General features: G+C 38.9%; 1 protein-coding gene across 9 annotated transcripts in view; it reads right to left on the bottom strand.

Moving 5' to 3' along the window:
* Nucleotides 1-21,076, bottom strand: part of MAP3K4 (mitogen-activated protein kinase kinase kinase 4) — a 71,702-nt gene that overhangs the window by 3,004 nt on the left and 47,622 nt on the right. For 3 of the 9 annotated variants that reach the window (XM_019281222.1, XM_039570007.1, XM_039570013.1), the window contains 9 exons: nucleotides 20,637-20,715; nucleotides 18,329-18,425; nucleotides 17,320-17,436; nucleotides 13,516-13,616; nucleotides 12,348-12,428; nucleotides 10,881-11,072; nucleotides 10,152-10,222; nucleotides 7,868-7,984; nucleotides 6,274-6,433 (listed from right to left, as the gene is read on the bottom strand). In XM_019281222.1, the coding sequence (XP_019136767.1) occupies nucleotides 6,274-6,433; nucleotides 7,868-7,984; nucleotides 10,152-10,222; nucleotides 10,881-11,072; nucleotides 12,348-12,428; nucleotides 13,516-13,616; nucleotides 17,320-17,436; nucleotides 18,329-18,425; nucleotides 20,637-20,715 (1,015 nt within the window). Of the gene's footprint in view, nucleotides 1-5,272; nucleotides 5,385-5,485; nucleotides 5,595-6,273; nucleotides 6,434-7,867; nucleotides 7,985-10,151; nucleotides 10,223-10,880; nucleotides 11,073-12,347; nucleotides 12,429-13,515; nucleotides 13,617-17,319; nucleotides 17,437-18,328; nucleotides 18,426-20,636; nucleotides 20,716-21,076 lie in introns of those variants that run through there. The other 6 variants (XM_039570011.1, XM_039570012.1, XR_005604316.1 and 3 more) reach the window with 6 other exon arrangements.

Genomic DNA, 21,076 nt, shown 5'->3' with positions numbered 1-21,076 from the left:
AAACTGCTTCCTGGCAGAGGCCATTGCTGTGTGCCCCCCACTAGTATCTCTTCAAGACAGATGATACCATGCTTGTCAATAAAAACAGTGTGGCCAGCATGATGAGGGAAGGGATCATCCTCCTGTACTCAGCTCTCGTAAGGCTGCACCTCAAGTTGTGTCCCCAGCTCTGGGCCCCTCACTACAAGAAGGAGCAAGTCCAGAGAAGGGCAACAAGGCTGGTGAAGGGTCTGGAGCACAAGTCCTGTGAGGAGCAGCTGAGGAAGCTGGGGGTGTTTAGCCTGTAGAAGAGGAGGCTCAGAGGAGACCTTGTCACTCTCTACAGCTGCCTGAAAGGAGGATGTAGCCAGATGGGGGTTGGTCTCTTCTCTCAGGCAACCAGCAACACGAGAAGAGGAAATGGCCTCAAGCTATCCCAGGGGAGGTTCAGGTTGGACATCAGGAGGAATTTCTTCACTGAAAGGATGGTCAGGCATTGAACCAGGCTGCCCAGGGAGGTGGTGGAGTCACTGCCCCTGGAAGTATTCAAGATAAACTGGGCATGGCACTCAGTGCCATGGTTTAGTTGTTTGACATGGTGGTGGTCAGTCAAAGGTTGGACTTGATCTTGGAGGTCTTCCAACCTTAGTGACTCTGTGGTCACAGCTGACTTGCAAAACAGAGCTTAGAGCCTTTTATTACACATATTACCAAGTGCCTACTCCATTGCACTTTACTTCCTGAGTAATTTTTGGAGGAGGACTACCATTAAAATAACTGGCTATACTGGCAGCTTGCACTAGAACAAACTTCCCTAGCATAGTTACAAAATCTCCAAGGGAAATCTGCAAATGGCTTCAAGTCAGTTGCTCAACACAACAGTGCAAAATAAGCCAAGTGGTTTTGACAACCTGTGGTTTTCTTTCATTCAACATCCTGCCAAAATACTCATGTTGACAGCAACAGCAAACAGGTAGAGCAGAAGGAGCTCCTTATGTCAGGCCACATTCTGGATTCTACAAGTATGACAATGAAAGCACAAGTAGGTTGCAAGTATCAGCTGGCAGAAATAGAGCTTCAGCTGTGATCTTTCTGGAGGAAAGATGGATGGTATGCACAAAACAAAACTACTCACCTACTCTAGGAGCAGGCAGATATTGAGGATTTCACTACACATAGCGTCTGCCCATGTCACACGAAAGATTCATTCAAAAATGGCTCATCTCAATAGAACCTTCCACAGTTTCTCACTTGTGTTCCATCTTGAGCAGTGCAGAAATTCTTGGCTGCTCCTCCTTTGTGTTGTCTTGGTTAATAACATTTTCCCATTCACTTGGTTGGGCATCCCCAAGATATTCACAGAGAATACAAAGAAGCCTCAAAAAGCTCAAGTCAAAAAAAGGCAGTGCAGGTCAATGATGCCAAAACCCTGCCCATTTCTTAAAGGACTCTCTGACTACTCTGACAATAGTTGGTAACTATTTAGTCCAAGAGGTATTACACAGAATTGCAATTAATGGGTGACCAAAATTATTAACAGAATTAAATTCCAACCTTTAGTTACTGTAGCTTTTACAAGTCCTGAAAGAATTAATGTTCAGGGAATACAACTCTTCTGTACATTGTGTCCAGTGGTTTTCCACTTCTGGCATTCAGATGCTTGCACATACTCCAGAATTCTTTCACTGGATTCTGCAGTTTGCCATCAGTGGGGCCTATGTTCACAGTCACCCTGAACAGGTGTGTTTAATGGAGATGGGTAGACCATCCCTCAGCTTCCTGAATGAAGGAGGATCCAGAAAGACACAAAGCACTACAAGAAGGCTGTTTGATGGGACACTAAGTATGGGCAATGCATTAGGAGAGTGACAGCTTCTTTTTCCTTTGAATTACTGTCAACTGCTTTTCTAACAGTTTCAAGCAGTTGCTTGTCAGATACGAAGTAGGCGTACTTAGCCTCCACAAAGAGCTTAGGAAAAACAGTCCTCACTAGCAAACACTTTTTCAAGGATGTTTTGGAAACTTGTATTTCCATTCCTCAAGAAAGCAACATGAAAATTTCACAAAAGGCTACAAAGTGGTTTTCAACTACTACAGTGGATGGAGCCTGGCAGTGCTGAAGTGCAACAATCTCTCTTCTGACTGAGTTTAGGCTACTGGGATATTTTAGTTTAGTACAGTTCAGAACCTTCTTCCAAGGCCTTTTCAACTAGAGTTTGTCCCTTTTAATAAAAAGTAATGACAATTTAGCCTAAGTGTTACCATGAAAGCTCCTGCAAGCCCTTTTCCTGAAAGCACTTGGAACTGTCAAAGGGAATAAAGCACTGAACCGAAGTTTCACCAAGAAGACAGAGACAGCATTTGAAGACTCATGTTGCAGACACTTTCTGTCAGCTTCCATGGACGTGCTGTTGCTGGAGCCTGTTTTGTAAACTGCTTGTTCAGAAACCAAGACCAGACTGCAGAAGGAGTCTTTAAAAAGGGTCTCCTTGTTAAATGAAACCTGCACAGAATCCAGCAGGACCCGTGTAAGAGGAGAAGACAAGAGGGCAGTACTTTGAAGATGCCCGATGCTTTTTACCTTTGACAGTTAACACTGCTGGGAGTGTAACAGAATACCTACATATCTGCATGGTTAATAGGCAAAATAAAACCAAAGACCATGAGTACAACAGCAGAAAGGGACCACCCCGCCATCTGCTCCTTTTCTCCCCTTACACATACACTGTCTGAAGCATTGTCACTGCATGCACTGGGCAGAGGCAGGAGGTTGCCCAGCTGTGCACAGCCCTCCTGCTGTGACACCACAGGTCCTCCTGGGCACACAGCAAAGAGCAAGTAAAAGCCACACTCCTGCTAGGGTAGCCAAAACCTAAAGCATTTAAACTCAAGTTTTACATCCTGTACCTCTACCAAATCAGCCCCATAGTAAGAACTGTGAAAACTGCACTAGCATGATAGTCCAGATGTTTTGGTGGAAATTCTATGGGTCCATGGAGCAGCACCAAAAGCCCCACTAAAGGCTGTGCTTAATTCCAGAAGAAGAGGCAGCTCAGACATTCCACAGCCAGTGCTTAAGCAGTGCAACAGCCAAATTAATTCAAGAAACAAGCAGGCCAAATGCTACTCTTGGATGAGAAAATCAGCTTTCACATACTCTTTTTCTCAGTCTCTTAGAGAGCCATGGCACATGCCCACAGTCTCCTGTTGCAGAGTTTTCCATCTCTTGCTGAACGACCTTCCTCCTTCCTTTGTGCTCATCAGGAAGGCAGGATGGCAGAAGTTTTGAGCTAACAACAAGGTTAACAAGAAGACAATAATACAGTAGCAGCTTGATGAAGACTTTTTCGTATGGAGCATCTCATTCACAGGTTTTTGAATTACTAAAGCTTCAGATACAATCCTTTCATTTTCTGTATTCATCCAAGCACTCTTCAGGAGCATGCCCTCTCCTGAAGAGGACCCATCAGGCCTCATTGATTAATTCCTCTCAATTCAGCACTTGTGAGACCACACTTTGAGTGCTGTCTCTGGTTTTTAGGCTCTCCAGCACAAGAGAGACAATGACACACTGAAGCAAACCCAGGAGAGCAGCACCAAGATGTTCAGAGGGCTGCACCCGACCTACAAGGAAAGGCTGCAAGATGGGTTTGTTCCGCTTGAAGAAGGGATGCTCGGGGGGGGGGGGGGGACGGACTTATTGCTGTTTTCAGCTGTGTAATGGGAGGATAGCAAGACTGTGGAAACAGACTTTTCCCTCAAAAGCACGCTGTGAAATGGTTATGCAGCAATGGACACAACAGCAAGCTCTGCAGATTCCAGGGAGCTATCAGGAAAAAGCTTTTCACAGTGGGGATAGGTCAGTCATTGGAATAGGGCCTCTCCATCCCTGGAGATACATGTATATCTCACCTCAACAATGTCCTGAGCAATCTGATCTAATTTGACACTGGATCTGATACTGAGGCTGGCCCTGTTTAGGACAGACGGCTCAGAGATGTCCACAGGTTCCCTCCAGCATTAAATATTCCATCATTCTCCATCACTGACCAGAACAGCTTCCTTACAAAAAGTTAAATAATTCTAACCAAGAAAACTGGGCTTAGCCATAGGAATTAAAATTCAATACCCAGAATAGAAATTAAAAGAGTCTCACAAGAGACTATCTCGTGCTACATACCTGCACCACCTACTTTTCACAATGATGCAGACTAAGCAAAAGCAGTGCAGCCAAATATAACAACCAGCCAACACAACCCTCCATCTGCTCTCACCACCACAGGCTGAAAAACATTTTTGGCAGCTGCATCTTGCTTTGTCTTTTACCCTCATAGAGCTGGATGCCATAATAGCATCTGAAAGACAACAGTGGGACAAGGGAACACTGTTAACCAAAAGTCTATTTTTGGGCACAAGGTACTTGAAGACACCGAGTACAGGTGTCTTCCAGGATACAGATAAGCAAATCTTATAACAATTGTTTATCTGCTGCTAAAAGAAATAGATCCACAGTGATGTTCAGCAAACTGGCCCTGAGAGATCTAGTATGATCTGACAGCGAGGTTTTCATAGGAAAGCAGTTTTAACAGTCTGAATGTCATTTTTCCCTATCAGAAAAATAAGAGTACCAATCTACATGAGAGATAAAATTAAAATTAGAGTGTTCTCTACTGCTGTTAGCCTGAAAACTTGGGGATGCAATGTTAGCATAAAAGAAGTAAATGAGCAAAATTGCAGTGAATGCAATGCATCAGGTAACCTTTATAAATATAACCTCTGTGGTCTGTCTTTATATTCTGCCATGGAGTTTCAGGAAGGTCTATACACAGATGTGCCTGCAGTGACCCTCTGTTATTCTCAAGGAACACCCCAACATTTGAAGTAAGGAACCTGTTGTGACAGAAATGCCCTCAGATAACACAACGTTACAGTTCTGTTAAACAGCTTTTCTCACTCCATGCATTTCCCTGAAGAGCAGAAGACCTATTTGGAAACATATCCAGATATCAGCAATGACACTGAGCAGCACAAAAGAAATCCCTGTCAGCCAGCCTTGGATTTTGATCACAACGAGCTTCCAGGAGAGCATAATCCAGCTAAGCAGAACCTGGACAAGGAATGATCAAGAAAAGGGCAAGGAGAGAACTGTGAAAAACACAAAGGGAAATCCACAACTGGAGAGAAACCTTTGGTGAGGAAGGAGAACCAGAAAAGGTAAGATTGCTGGGGAATGGGAGTGAGGGAAAGTGTTTCTAGGAAAAAAAAAGCCAAAACTGACTCAAGAGTGGCCTACCTGGGTGGAAGGCCTCTGGATCGTAGATAGTTCTTTTCCCAAATGAGAAGCACGAGGCCAAAGGACCAAGAGCAACTGGGAACCTCCTACACTGCTGCGGTGATTCAAAACCCTGTGAGCAAGAGGGACATAGAAACCCAGCATCGTTGGGTTGCACTGCCTTGTCACAAAATGAGCATTCACAGGGCATATTGTGAGCATTGCTTCCCCTACCTTCACCTAAGTTTCCTGCCATCGGTGAGCCAAATATGCCAGACTAACAAAACCAAGATAACCAGGCATGGAGGATGTTGTTGGAAGGCGCAGAAAAAGAAAAATGAACCTGAAATGAGGACTGACACTGGATATCTTAAAAGCCAAACCCAACCCCCCTTTGGTTACTGTAGTTTCATTCTGCTAATTATGTAAGCAAATGCTGACAGCCAGGCATGAGAAGATATATGTATGGAAAAAAAACACTAGATAAAGGGATATCCTAAAATAAGTTCTTTTAACAATGGTTTTGTTACTAAGTTTAATCAGCCATTCATCCGAAATCTAAAACTCTTCAGGAAAATGGAATCACAAGGAAAAGTTCTGATGTACAACTCTAGCACTGTACACTGCCTGTCAGCTCCAGAAAACACCACTTGTTTGCACAGACAAGAAGGAAAACAGTATTACATAACTCAGTACATTATTACTAAAAATGCAAGGACTAATAATTGAGTTTAGATAAAACCCCAGTAATCTTAACAACCTCTAAAAAAACTATATAAATCATGGGCAAAATTTATGAGTTTGAAATGACAATTGTGAGTGTTTTTTTACAATCTACACTTAAAAGAAAAAGCATGAAACTAGCCAGTAACTTGTAAACTGAAAAGTTAATGGAAGGCTTTATACAAATAATGGCTGCATAGATAATGCACACTAAATATGCAAATACATCCCCCCCATCCTTCCCCCTGCTCTCATCTACCACACTGAAACAACAACATGACCTTTTTGGTTAACATTACCTTTAATGTCTCGATGAACAATACCATGTTCATGTAGTACATTGATAGCAATCGTGATCTGCTTTGAGTAGAGCCTAATGACATGCTCCTGAAGGCCCAGTTTTGATACCTCCTCCAGAGTGCCCTCATCACAGTACTCCATGAAGATGTACATTTCTTCCTGTTGTGGAAACCAAACCAGATTTCATTGGGTGTCATTTTTTATACTTTAAACACTGAATTAAGATATAGTTTTCCTTACATGCTACATTGTTCATGAAATGAGTAATAAAGGTATCATGTAATGTCTTAATGAAAGTATCACTTACCATAAAATATCTAATAAATCATCTCCTCAGAACTCTATTCTCTCTAGCATGCTGCAACCTAACATATTCTATTGCACAGCTAGGAAATGCTCTGCTACATGCCTATCTATCTGCATCATTTATACATAACTGATACTACTTGGTGGTATAAAAATACAGTGCTTTGGCATCAACCAAAAGACACTTCAGAGATCTTGCAGGCATATTACACAGAAATGTAAACAGATTTTTTGCTTATTTAGAGGAGGGGAAAAAAAGGCACAAAATGATGGTTTGGGCTTGTTTTTTATCCCCTCTCTCTGTGCCACTTCCTGCAGTATCATGTGTTGATAACTTGGGATGGGCAAGTTTTTTGTTCTTTGCTGTGGCTTGAACAACCATGCCAACTCTAACTCACTTTAAGGAAAAATTAGGTTTCTGCTCCCACTCTGTCTTCAAGCCCAGCTGATTTCAGCCAGACTGAATTAATATAAAAAGATGGCAAAGACACAAAGTTCTTAGAAACTAGTCCGAGAAATCCATGACCCAGTGGCACAGACACCCAAATTTGTGTCTCCAAGTAGAGAAATGCAGAGAGCAGCCTATGTCCCCTTCTAAACCAGCAATGGGTCACCAAACAACTTATTCCATATTGAGCAAATCGGTCAAATCCAAGCAGCACTTTTCAGCAAGACATCAGGACTTGAGACTCACAAGTGGGAAGAGCTTGTGGGAAGCAGAGAGTAATAGAAAGCTGGATATCTCAGCACACAACTCTGGAATCCAAGTCCATAGAAAAATACATTTCATTAGTTCTGCTGCTCAAGGAAGAAAACTTGCTTTTTCCTTCTGAAGAGATGCTAGCTGAATTCCAATACTTGTCTGGCATCAAGATTTAAATGCCAGCACAAAATTTTTCCAGGAATCAACATGATACAAGTACAACCTTTGCTGCTAACAGGGACAGGTTTTAGCCTGTCTAGTCTTCATCTACATACAGAAGTTACCATACCATATATAACTTGCTTTTAGACCAGTTCAACAGAGTAGCAGCATAGAATAGTTCCAGCATTACTCACTCTATTCACTTATTTTAAGCCTTCTCTGTTTATGTACCAGTTCCAAAAAGTCCAAATTATGTTTCAGAGACCTCAATATCCAGAGGAAAAAAGACACACTGCTATTCACAGAGATAACCAGACAAGATTAACTAAAATGTTCTCATGTAAAAACCTCCAATAATGCAAAGCTTCTTAAAATTTTCTCTTTGCCTTATAAAAAAGCCCCAATAATTCATGTTTTCTTACCCTGTGGAGCTCCACACCAAAATAACGAACCAGATTAGGGTGTTTGATGCCTTCAAAAATCTTCAGTTCATCAGCTGTTTCTTTGATGGTTTTGTGATCATTAGGTTGAAATCTTATCTGCAAGAAAGATTTGTCATTATTTTGCTGATATTTCAAATTAATAACAAACAAAAAAAGCAAACAACCCATCCTGAACTCAAACACAACAAAAAGCTCTTTTTGTATTGTTGTTGCTGTTGTTAAATAGCATCATCACACAAAGCTCCAGAATACCCCTCTCCATCCTCTGATGGTTTGTTTCATCCAAACTGAAACAAATAAAGCACATTAAGCTATTTCTGGAAAATTACCTACAACTACGATGATTTATAAACTTTGTAAGAGCAAAATGCTGTTACTTAACTGTGTAAATATACACGTGTGCACAAATATCTATCTCTTTTGTGCTTGCCTTCTAGCTTAAGTGTGGTAGACAGACACAATACAAGAGAATCTAAAAGCAATGTCAGAGAGAGCTATCATTCAACAAAGACTATTTGCCAGGTACTTCATCACCTGAGAGTCTAAGGGATCTCTTTGAGGGGTTTTTTCACTGAGAACAAGGCAGCTGCAAGGAAAAGGTGTGGCATGGAACAAATACAATCAAAGGTTTTGACGAAAGAAACAGGTTTTCATTACTTCTCCTACAATATGCTGTGATGGACTGTTCAATGAGGAAAAACATTATCGGTGTTCTGAAAAACTGATTTAAAGCTTCTAACCACACAAAGATAAGCAAGATGAATAGCAAGTTATGGAAGATGCTACTTTTATCATATTGTTAGAAAGTAGAAGCTTCATTATTTGAGTGCAGGACAACTGCTAAAGAAATAAATGCACATATTTTGCCTTCAGTTGCTAGGAAGTTATGATTGTTATGTTCTGTGTAACAATTCCAGGATACAGTTTGTATTCAAACAGTGGTAAAATTAAATACATGAAGATTAAAAAAGGTGACAATGATATTTAAGTATTTTACATATTCCCTAATGCATAGTTGCAATACTGTGCATTTGTAGTAAGCCTGACCACCATAATTTGAAGTCATTTTAATGACACTGTGGTTGAGGTAACACGGTGTGAAGAAATCTTGGTGCAAGGGCAGGGGAATGCAGTGTTCTTAACTAATTTTTAAAAAAATCAATCTATCTTCCCCCAAGTCATTCTTAAAGAAATCCAGAAAGGCCTTTTATTTGGAAGTTGCAAGTAGTTTGCATTCAAGCCTAGTGAAACAAACATCTGTCAAACAGGATCTATTTATGAGCTTACTTCAGCTTCTGCTAAAGAGCACACACATGCTAATCTGTAAACAGCACCTGCATCTAGAAAGCAACTTTGAATTACAGAAACAGAGTGCTACTGATGGGAGGGGGGGGGAAATCTTATTTCATCAGGAGAAAAAATGTAACAACAGCAAATTTCAAGTGTTGGTATTAGTCAGGGAACGAGTATGGTACAAGAAGTTAAGCACAAGCCCAGTCTTGCTTTTCCACACCTTGGAGATCACAGATGTATTGTGTGTGTAAGAACTGGCACGTAAAATGTAGCTGCTGCAACATCCAACAGCTGCCACAGTAACTGCTGTGAACAGATAATGCTTGCAGTTGTCTAAAGATGCGGAAATGCATTAAAACTAAACAATAATTTAAAAGAAAAACAACCACAAGGTGTTGTAGGGGAAACAGATCTCTACGCCTACACAGCTTCACTTACTCCTATCCTGAAAACTAGATTTCTGTACCCACCTAGTTAGTCAGCAGTTTTGTGACTCAACCTAGCTCACACTATGGGAGAAGCTGAAAAACATCTGATATCACACTTCCTATCTTTACTCTAAGGAATGAGCAGAAAAGTAATAAAATGTGAGACAAAACACTATGAAGTAAAACATACATTTGTGTGCAGTTTTCAATAATCTTTCAAAATCATTTAAGATCTCTTAATGGAAGCTCACATATATTAAACAAGAATTCATTTAAGTTCACAATCACCCTACGAGATTACCAAAAAAAAAAAAATCATCCATTTTACAGACATTTAAATTGAAACTTATAAACTGAAAACCAACTTGAGGAGAAAAAAGTGCTAACAGCAGCTGTAGCTACATGAAGACACAATTTGTCTTCCCATCCTTTCCCCATTAGCTAGCAGCAGTGTGCAGAAACCCTCAATGCCTGCTACATCACCCACATTTGGTTTAGAAAAAAACAAGGGCAGCCGAGATTCTTGTAGACACAGTACTCACTTCCTTCATAGCCATCAGCTCTCCAGTGTCAACACTGATACAGGTATAGACCTTCCCATACTGGCCTTCACCTGCAAAGTTAGAGTAAGGCAAATTCAGTACACTACCTTCAACAAGCAACAGGTACATCAACTGCAATGAGGAAACATCACTGAAAGCAGCTTGCCAATGCTGTTTACCTTTCTTTTAATTTAAAACTCCAAGTAGCTTTTAACTGTAACACTTAATGCTACATTCATAGCCCTGAATTCAAGCTGAATAAAAGTAAAAACATTAATCTGCTGACCTGAAAGAAAACTTCTCAAGAACATAGGTTTTCCCCCAAAATCCCAAACCAGAGAGTAAAAAAGTGATCATATGGGGGAAACAATAAGATTGGTGAACTAAATCCCAGAGTTTGAACTCATTTCCATTTCTGGTTCTTCCGAATGTAGAACTCAAACATTTTATAAAGTTAAGCACACGCAGATATCACAAGATCATGCCTACATAATTGTCCTAACCAAATCCTTCTCCTCGTTTTCTGTTATTTGACCAATAAAAACTTCAGTGAAGTGCTACATTAAGAAAATCCTAGCTGCAACAGTATGTTGTATTTTAACATTTTGATTTCAGTAAAGCTGGTAATACCTATGCAGAGACCCAAGATTTTTAAAGAGAGCCTTTGATTTCCTTCACGAATACTAAGTTTGGTATTTAGCTAGATAAACAAAAGTATAAAGAACATACCAATTTTGTTTCCTCTCTGCCACTTGAAAGTCACTTTTCTCAAACCTACGTGCATGACATTATCATAAGATTTCGGTGTGTCACAAACTTGGCCAATGATGTTCTTCCTTCTCATCTCTCTGTATCTCCTTTCTTCAAACAACTGAACAGACTTTTGAACAGCTTCCATCGGGGCTTGCTTGGAAGCTGTATCTAAAAAGAGTGATGAACAATTTCCTTGATTGAGAAATATTCGCTGTTACATTTTGTTACCTTTTGATAACACATGAAGTGACCAGAGTTAAAAGAAAACTATTTTGTGAGTCTAATTAAGATGCAGGAAAAGAATAAGACATTTTAACAATCACATATGAAACTAAAGTAAAATGAGAAGTGGTACTTTACTAATCATCTTTTACTTGATTCAAGGAAATCACATTTATGAAATGCAACACACTTGTTTGCATTTGACCTGTAACTAACCTCTGATTGTGGAAACAGGGTCATAAAAGCACTAAGGAAAGAACGACAGGTAAGGTTTTTTTCTACAGAATTATGAGAGGTTTCTCCAAAGACTCATGGCATCTGTTATTTCAAAGATTTAGAGGTATTAGAAACTCCAGCTCTCAAGTCTTGTCATGAAACAGCATCCTAGTGAGACCAAAGAGATCTCAGGGCAGTGTTAGTGCATCCCTCCTTGTAAAGCACAAAAATCATACACCTGTCACTGCTGGCACCAGTAGCCTAACCTGTTCCTGTCTCCAAAGGACAGAGATACTGATACTCCCAAAGTATATATTCTACTCCCCTACCCATAATTAATATTACTTCCTCTATACTAAATATGCCTTGCTGTAGTTTCAAAACAAAATCTTTGTCTTATTCACAGTGGACTGTAAAAACAGTTCCCATTACAGCAATCTTCTAGAAATTTTCAAGTTTTCCCTCATTCTTTTTTAATTTAAACAAACTCAAATTCCTTCAGTATTTATGTTCCAACTTCCAGATTTCAAAATGAGAATTTGTAATTCCTCCTGTGTTCTGTGTAAGACACATAATGAGACCAGTTTCTAATGTGACAGAATGTTTTTCTCATCTTTCATGAGGCTCTACCCTGCCACAATACGTGCAGACAAGCTTCATGTATCAATCCGCACAGTATAGGAGTGTCCGAAGTAATCAAGTTACTTTCGGTTACATGAAAATCAGTAGTAGGACAGAGAAGAAGAGGTCTTCAATTTAGGAAACAATAGCCTTCAATTTAGGAAACTGTGGGATCACACACTATTAGACACCCAAATTAAGAAAAATCCCACCTTGGGGAAAGATCTTCTTGTGATTTTGTTAGCAATATCCTATACCTGCAATGAGGGCTTTATTTTTTGTCCTAAGTATAAAACTGTGAAAACCTCTTCACAATCCACAATAAAATCCAACCTTTCAGTACAATTTAACAGACATTACATTACAGTGACCCTAAACACATACCTTTGGTCTGGTTGATTAACGTTCTGAGCTCCCAACTCCGCCGGGATGAACCACTTGAATCTCCTTTTGGATACAATGGCTCTAGAGAAATAATAGTGTGAGCACAAAGTAGCTTTATCTCTTATTAAGGATTATGTCACTATATTCAGCAGAAGCTAAGATCTTACATATAGGACTAATACACCCTACATGTAGAGCAAAAATATGCTCTTGAAATCAAAATCAACTTCTCTTTAGAAAACAAATTATAAAAAAGAATTTCATTTATATAGAAACAGAGATCTCCTTCCACAACTGAGGGGAGCACCTTAAGCCAGGCCACTCAGAATCAAATATGCAAAATATCTGTAGAAAAATAATTTTCTAAGGTTCCTTAGAATAAGATTAGTATGCATTCCAACCTAAGCCACCTTCCTTTTCATACAGATACAAAAAAAAAAAAAAATTGAATAAGCATGAGGCAGACAATGTTTTCAACATTTGCTTAAAAACTAACAAAGATGAAAAAAATCTCCCACACCTTTTTCTCTATGAAATTTCTCTCTATGAAATCCAGTGTGGATGACCACAATATCAATTCTATTTTGCTTCAGATTTTGTACTTCATTTTAATTTTCACAATCAATCTTTCAAGGTATTTGTTGCAATAAATACCACATGTACAGGGGCTGGGGAAACCTGAAGGAGAAGCCCTGATCAGGACATCAAGTGATACATCCTGTCCCTTCTTCCAGGATTCAAATAACAGCAAGTATTTGTAATATGAATACTGCAGGGATAAAGAACTGGACAGAAAACACTTCACTGTCCTGATGGATCCAATTCATACCTCATTAACAGTGTTTTGAAATTTACTATCAAATGGGGTATATAATTCAGAAATCGTATTACTAATTTCATTTTGAACACTAGAACTTAGAACAGCACCAGGAAATCCCTTCAGATATAATTCAGAAACAATATGAATGGCAAGAGAATAGTGGATATGTCTGAAAACAGAAGGGCTTACTCTGACCATATAAGCCTACACGTTAAAAATCTAAGATTTCGGAATGAGATGAGGTGAAAAAAATTTTTGGAAAGGGTAAGAACTGGGAACAGAGAGAAATATGTTAATGACATAAAGCATCTGCACATCTAGGTCACAATTTGTTACTGTGACAATCACCTTCTCGCTCTTCAGTGGGACTGGAGTGACGACTAAGGGATCTGAACTGCAATTCAGCTGCTATTGAAGCAAGTCGATCATTTTCAGGGACACTGGAACCCCTGTTAAAAAGAGCCATCATACTAATTAACTTGTCATTAGTATTTATTTAGTGCAATGCTAATTTAACTGCAATTTTTAAGAGACAGAACCTCTGAGGCCTAGGATACGAACCATGAAAGCAACATGAAAGAAAAACTGATGCTGAAAGGTAAACAGAAAACCCTCTCTATGCTATTTTGCCCCCAAAATGAAGACTTTTTATATGATTTTAGTTATGCTGCTCTATGAAAAAGACCTAAGCTTCCAAAGCATAAACTACTTCAAACTGTTTCTTGCCCATAGCAACAGAATCCATTTTCATGACTTGTAACCTACTACTAAGACAGCTGCTGCCGGATACAGCTTGTGCCAGAGTTGGATATACAATCAGAAGTGATTCAGCTGGGTGATAACGTGAGCCACATCATCAGATGAAAGATAGTAACTGAATTCATATGTGCCTAGTGCACTGCAAATGCAGTCATAGTCCATAGTCATTAAGTCAGAACCAGTGGGAAGAAACACAAGCTGGTTGACAGGAAGGACACTGTTAAATGACAGCAGCCTGATCGCTTGGAGGCCCCAGTTTGTCCAGACAGCACAGAGTGGAATCAGATGCCTCAGAGTAAGAGCCAGATGAATAAGAAGGCTGGAGAGAAAGGAAAAAAATACTAAGAGAAACAAGACTTCAATTATTAGGTCTTCAGGCACCTTCCTCCAGCCCTAGACAACAATTAGTCCACTTAGTTTTAGAGACATAAATTCCTTGTGGAAGTCTTTCTACCATTAACTCCCTTTTGGACAAGGCTCCCTTTCAATTTTTAAAGTCTGATGGGGAAGAATTGTGACTGATGTCTCCTTAAACATACTGCTTTAGAGGTATGAGCTAAACATTACTGAAAAGTGGGCAACATTGTTAAATCCTTCACTGAAAGCTAACAACTACAAAAAGATGAAAGATAACTGGCCTCACAAGGTGTATGCACACCCATGAGAGGACTACCCTACAGTCCTGAAGTTGTTGCCAAATTGTATCTGATTATTACCTAAGAAGAGTTTAAAAAAAAAAAGAAAAAAAGAATAAAAACAACGACCTTGAGAACAGAAGCCAAAACTGAAAACAACCTATTCCCTTGCAAATGTTCTCCATATGATGTTTGCTTTGCACTTCCTTCTACTTCCCCACTAGATTTTGTAAGTTTGAGCAGGAACTGAAAGTAAACTAGTGCAAATCCCCATTATTCTTCAGGAAGTCGAAGTTTTAATGAGCAAGAAGGTGAAGGTGGCTCTCAGCATATACAGAGCAACAATTCCTGATGTACAAAATGCTTAAAACCAAGCAAAGCTACACCACCTCTAAAATGAGGCAGCAACTGAACAGAGAACCCTAAGCATCACAGCTTTGAATGCAGGTGCCTAAACCCCATTTCAGGCCCATCTTCAGGACCCCACACCTTTTACTGATCCAGAAAGTCGGTATGCACATTATTAGGCAAAAATTACAGTAAAAGACAAGAATGCTTGATAATTTTTGGCTCCAGCCCTAGATAAATAATAAAATGATGAATAATAACTCAGTTAGCTCATAAATTGAACATCTATGTAAGTTATTTGTGTGAACCTAGTGTAAATGTATAAATATCAGAAAGCTCAATGTAAACAGTCAGGTACTGGTGCTTTGAATTTTTATATTATATTGACTATTTTTCTTTTGGTTGTTGTTGTTGTTAAGAAAAACTTCACTAGAACTATGGTGGCATTTGTACACTATGCACTGCCTAGTACAATTGATTTACAAAGTTCCTACTTTCAACTTTTCCATACAAAGTTTCTGTCTTTGTGCTATTCCAGCACTGGACTCCACACTTTGCAAAACCACAAAACACTTCATCGATCCAAAAGACTCCATTTCTCTTTTGGAGCACAAATAAAAGAAATTCATAATTAAGACTGCAATTCATCAAAGTTTGCAACTTTCTTTTAACTACAGTAGAACAAAAAAAAGAAAATTGTAGAAATATATTACATTTTGCCTTCCTCAATAAACAAAACCCCTAAAAAAACCCAGCAGCCTACAGAACTCTGTCTCTGCTTTCATAAATTTTTTCTTCAAATTATTCCTAGCTCATACAAGGTATTAAATGCTACTTAAAAATCCAGACAGTGCATAAGAAAAACCAAGATAATGGGATATTTTATGAACAACCATCAGAAAAATAAAAGAAGAGAACTCTAAGAAAAATACAAGTCTTCAAAAAACACTAATTATCCACCCCACTGTCAGCTTATAAAGCTACCAGAACCTCTCAGTGAAAATTCTCTAGAATGTTACTTCTTGAAAGGGCTATTCAAATGCTGCAGACTACTGCCTACTCTGTCTTTTTCATGAGGGGGCTTAAAACAGAGGCAAGAAGGATAAATAATGTCTATGTTTGAATGACAACAATTTCAAGATGTATTTTCAACCAAAAAAGGCCTAGATTCATAAGCTATACATCTGGAGGCTACTGTAAAAGGTGCAAATCACATTTTGTAATAAAAAGAAACTGAAAAAACTTGCAGAAAAGATTGCATATGAAAAGTGGCAATTTACTTCCCTCTTAACAGCTTAATGCATGCTTCTGCTATGCATCTGATAACACATCAAACTATGATGGTTTGCTGGCTCACAGTTGAAAATTATTTATTACAAAACAATTCATAATCAAGCCATATCAATTTCACTTTGGTCACCATCAATCTGTTGTTCCTTCACCACCTCTTTTTTTTTCTCTACCAGCTGTGTGATATAGTCGGATATGTGTATCCGTTCATATGAATTTCTGTCCCAGAGAACTTTCAGTACTCTGCAGTAGAAATAAGAATCCAAAAAGCTATTTTTAAACCATAAGGTAACACCACTGTGTTAAGAGCAGGCTTTTCGCAGTCTGGGGTGCAGGGGAAAAAAAAGGTAAAATAAAATTGGGAGACACGTCAGCGGTCTGACTGTAATATGGGAAGAAGAAATACCAACAGCCTAAAATTACAACAGCCAAATCAAAGGTCAAAAAACAAAAAAGATACTAACATAGGTCTGCCAAAAAAAAAAAAGAAATGTCACTTGTGATGATACAGGAGTGGTTTCTGTTACATATCCTAATACAAGAATAGTTTCTTTTGTACTAAGTTTATTCTGCACCACCCTAAGAAGCCAAAGGTGTAGCAAGAAATAATTTTTTTAAAAATCTCATGTGTTTAATTTTGCAGTTGCCACTATATAGTATTTCAAAACATTTATGATGGACAAAAACAATACCAAAACTGTTCACTAACATGAAAAAAATGAAAATCCTTGTGCTTAGTTGTATCTTACAGTTATCTTGGTGAAAGTGATTCTATGATTCTAAGTGTTAGTTACCAGTACTGATTATTTACTAAAGCTATACCAATGAGCTGACTGGCATATGTTCATTTCATGGACATTTTAATGAGCAAATGTGTAATCTACGTTAGAACTGCATGCTTTAACTACCACATTGTTCAGGCATTTTGAATCTGAAAGTGGCCTCATCACCAATTTCTAAGACACATGATTTTGCTCAAGTCGAACATGAATGAAGGAGCCAGTGGAAGACATGATGGGAGGGAAGAGCACGGTGCAAACGATCTATTAGGATGTATGTGGAAACAGTTATGTGGGTGATGTAGGTAGGATGAGTCTGCTACGTCACGGAGCGGAGCTACCTGGTCTCATTTGCACTGCTGAGAGATTTGGGCTGGCCTGAGTCGCTCCCAACGGGAGCGGGGCGACTGACAGCAACATTGCCATGGCTCCGCGCATCGCAAGGGACACTCCGCGTGCTGTGGCAAGAAGAAAAACTTCAGGAAACAGTTAAGAAAAAAATGTATGGAGTTGAAAGTTTGTTTTAGAAACAAAATATTGAAGCGTGTATAATGATGCCTGATTTTAGAAGTTTTTCAATTACATAAAGATTTTTATGTGGAATAACTCTGGGTCTCAGAAGCTTTGTGGGTTGCCAGTGTGTACAGCAATAATAATCCTCAAAATAAAAATTTTCAAATCTTTAGAATAGCATTAGTTTCTGCCAACAGCTAAGTGACTTCTGAAAAAAATGTCAACTGTAGAGTTTCTCACTGCTGTCACATTCTTGAAAAATAGGGCCCTCTGTGTAAAATTATGCATGGTGATGTTTATTTTGAACTCTTTTTAAACTATTTTTGCATTAATTCTCATGTCAACTCTTTCGAAGGCAGGAGGAAAGATCCACTGTTTTAGACTTATTCACAGCAGGTTGGTAATGACGCAGAAATGCCACCATATTTCAGAATGCTACATTTTTAAGTTCCAGGTATATAAACTACAGAAAGCACTGCCACAGGAACTTAGGCAGGCATTCAAAGTGGGGAAGGAAATAAAAGTCTTGTTAATGAGCAGTTTTCACTGAATTAAAGCTTTTTACATTGAAACACTGGTTTCAGGAAAGATAAAGGGGATAAAGAATGAGTTCAAAGTGAGAACGCATGCACCAACAGAAAGGGGGGTGGGCAAGCAGCAAGAATAGGAAACTTGTATTGTCCTTAAAAGCACATCAATAAAATCTGCATCACTTACATGCTAATTTTTCCTAGTTGCTTTGCCCTCAAAGGGAAAGAAAAGGTGTTCCAATTACTGACATTCAGCATAGCCAGGAGAGGATAAAACAGTTTAAAATGCCGTATTAATACTAAATACCTGAAGCCTTCAGGCGTGGGGATGATGAGATGAGGATTTGGTGGATCACTATGGCACCGAGGCACTTTTACAGGACGGGGACTGTTTCGATGAACAGCTGCAAACATAAAAACAGATCACATGTACTCAGATGTCAGAAAAACTCTGTTAGGGCCATTTCAAGACACAGAATTAAAACAAATTCCTATTTACAGAGTTAAGTGTGAACTGGCATGTATTTTCTTACCCTTTAGGAAAAATACAAATTATTTCAACTTTAAATAAATCATGTATATTAACACTTTTCCTATTATTGTATTATTTAACTCATCCATAAAATAATGAAAATCTCCAGATAGTTAAAAACGAGCAATTAGAAAATGTGTACGTACTTCATAAAAACTACTTCATTACTTCTACTTCACAAATTAATTTATCTTATTGCAAAAACAAACATTAACAAACCAAATAATAATTAGAAAACCAAACAGCATTATTGTGTTTCCTTTGCATAAGAATTGAGCTTTCTCAGACAATAATGGAAAGCAAATTAAGCTGTGGATAAAACCCACATATGACAGTTTTACCCATACTAATGCCCCCCATGACAGTCTGCCCCAAGGAAGTGGTACAAATGGACAGGGCAAAACCTAAATGAGTAGTCACCGTCTTTATGCCTAATTCAGTGCCTCCAAGAGCAGTGTGCACCGTCTGCCCTCAACTCATCCTTAATTAGTAAGAAAAATACTGTGGCAGTCACATCTCCAGACAGCTGGTTGCCCACCAAACCATTAGTCAGCACTTTCTGCCAGGCTAGGTTCCTCTCAGTGAGCTCAGTTTCTGCCTTGTTTGCACTACGAGGGCAAGCAAAAGATGCCAGCAGGGCCAGGTGTTGGTTGTCCTGCTGTAATTGGCGAATACGCTAGCAGGACACCCAAAGGGCAGATCCTAACCCACCCACATAGACACAGGCTGTTTCACAAAGCAAAAAGACAGGATAAAACACCAGGAGATACACAGATACGTGTTTAGAGGCAGCAGCATGAACAAAGCTGGATCGTTAGCTTTGGGAAAAGGGGTAAAGACCACAGTGGGTTTAAGTCCTTCAAAGTGGTATGCAAATGTAACTGGGAAGTCTAATTTTTCTCCTAAGCAGGAGATAGGAATGGGTATCTGCAAGATCTGTAGCCAGGATACCGTTTATGTTAAATTTCACGTGTATTAAAGTTTCAGACTGCTGTTCAAGACTGCAGCATTGATCTGTGTCATCCCCTCCCCATGCCCCTGAGACAAAAGCTGTCGAGCAATTTAGTTTGTCTGATCTGCTGCGTCTGCAATAGCGTTTATATGAGTATCAGTAATTTGGCAGCATCACACTGGTGATTCACCTAAAACAGGCCTCCCTCTGAACAACAGTACTACAAGTGAATGTACAGGTTTTACATCACCGTAAAGAATTTGGCTAAATTTGATTTTACACTATGCTTCTTTCCAAAGGATTGGACTGACTTTCACTGCAAAAGGTTTGCCAGCTATTACACTTTCTCATCAAAATTATATCAAAACAAGCTTTCCTGAAAAACTGGAAAACCTCCTCTTGCTGGGGGCGGATTACTCTCCCCTTACGTCTTCTATCATCAAGCCTGCCCAGGAAGTGGACACCAGGAACAAGACAAAAAAGATGACAAAGTATTTTGGAAAGTAAACTAGTCAATGGAGTTGAGAAGAGGAAGAGAGAAACAGTGCTGAGAAAGAAATGGGTAAAAGGGATGTACTGCTGACAAAACATTATTTTCTCGAGATACGCAATCAAATATGTTGATTTCACGCTAATGATATCAACATTTATATCTATTAAAATGTATTTTACACTATGCTGTATTTTATATTAGAGAACTATTTTGCACAGCCCCCACGTATAAACTGTGTGTCCTTGATAATATAAAGTCCATTAGAATCATAAACATCTGCAGTGCCAAAGTGTAAATAACTGCAGTGCCACAATGAAAGTTTGGGAGAGGGAGCTGTAACTGCCTTCTTAATGTTAAAATCATTTCTTTACCCAACACGGCCCTTTCCTAGAAGATTTGCAAGACTTCACAGGAAGGACAAAATCAGAGGAAAGCCTCTGTAAAGCTTTGAAATTTCTTGAGTAAAACCACCAGGTAATTTACGCTTTATCAGGCAATAATGGCTTCACATCAACAATCACAAAAAGATTGAAAATGCTTTTATTGGTATTTCTTGCACTTTAAAAGTACTTTACAACCAAAATTCTGTAACAGCAGCAGCAAAGCTCCAGAACAAATGCCAGTAACTTCTGCCTTACCAAGGTACAAACCTGTAACAGGACTGTGAGGTTTTCCAATAACATGGCCAATGCACTCATTCATCAAAGCCTGTAAACTCTAGAAAAGACAAACATAAAAAGTTGTGATGTTTTGTTACAAGAAGGTTGATGGTCACACAATAAAGCTCACAGTAACAAAATTACATTATTCAAGTATGTAATCTGTCAGATAAGCACCCCTATATTCTACCTATTATATTAAACTTCTGGATCCACATTAGTGTTTTGACCTAATCGATTTTTTTAAAGCTAGGAAGTCTTAGTTTTGTCTTGCCTTTTGTTCTTGTCAAAATCACATAACTGTTACAACTGAACAGTGACATATCATAAAGAACATTTCAAAATATAAAGGTAGCGGAACTTAATGTTCACTGTTAATAAAATTAAAATCAAGCTTCCTGGAAAAAGCTGTAACAACC

This window comes from Corvus cornix, chromosome 3 (assembly GCF_000738735.6).
Source record: "Corvus cornix cornix isolate S_Up_H32 chromosome 3, ASM73873v5, whole genome shotgun sequence".
NCBI lineage: Eukaryota > Metazoa > Chordata > Aves > Passeriformes > Corvidae > Corvus > Corvus cornix.
The sequence above is the reverse complement of the archived record's forward strand: the minus strand, read 5'-3'. Positions and strand labels throughout refer to the sequence as shown.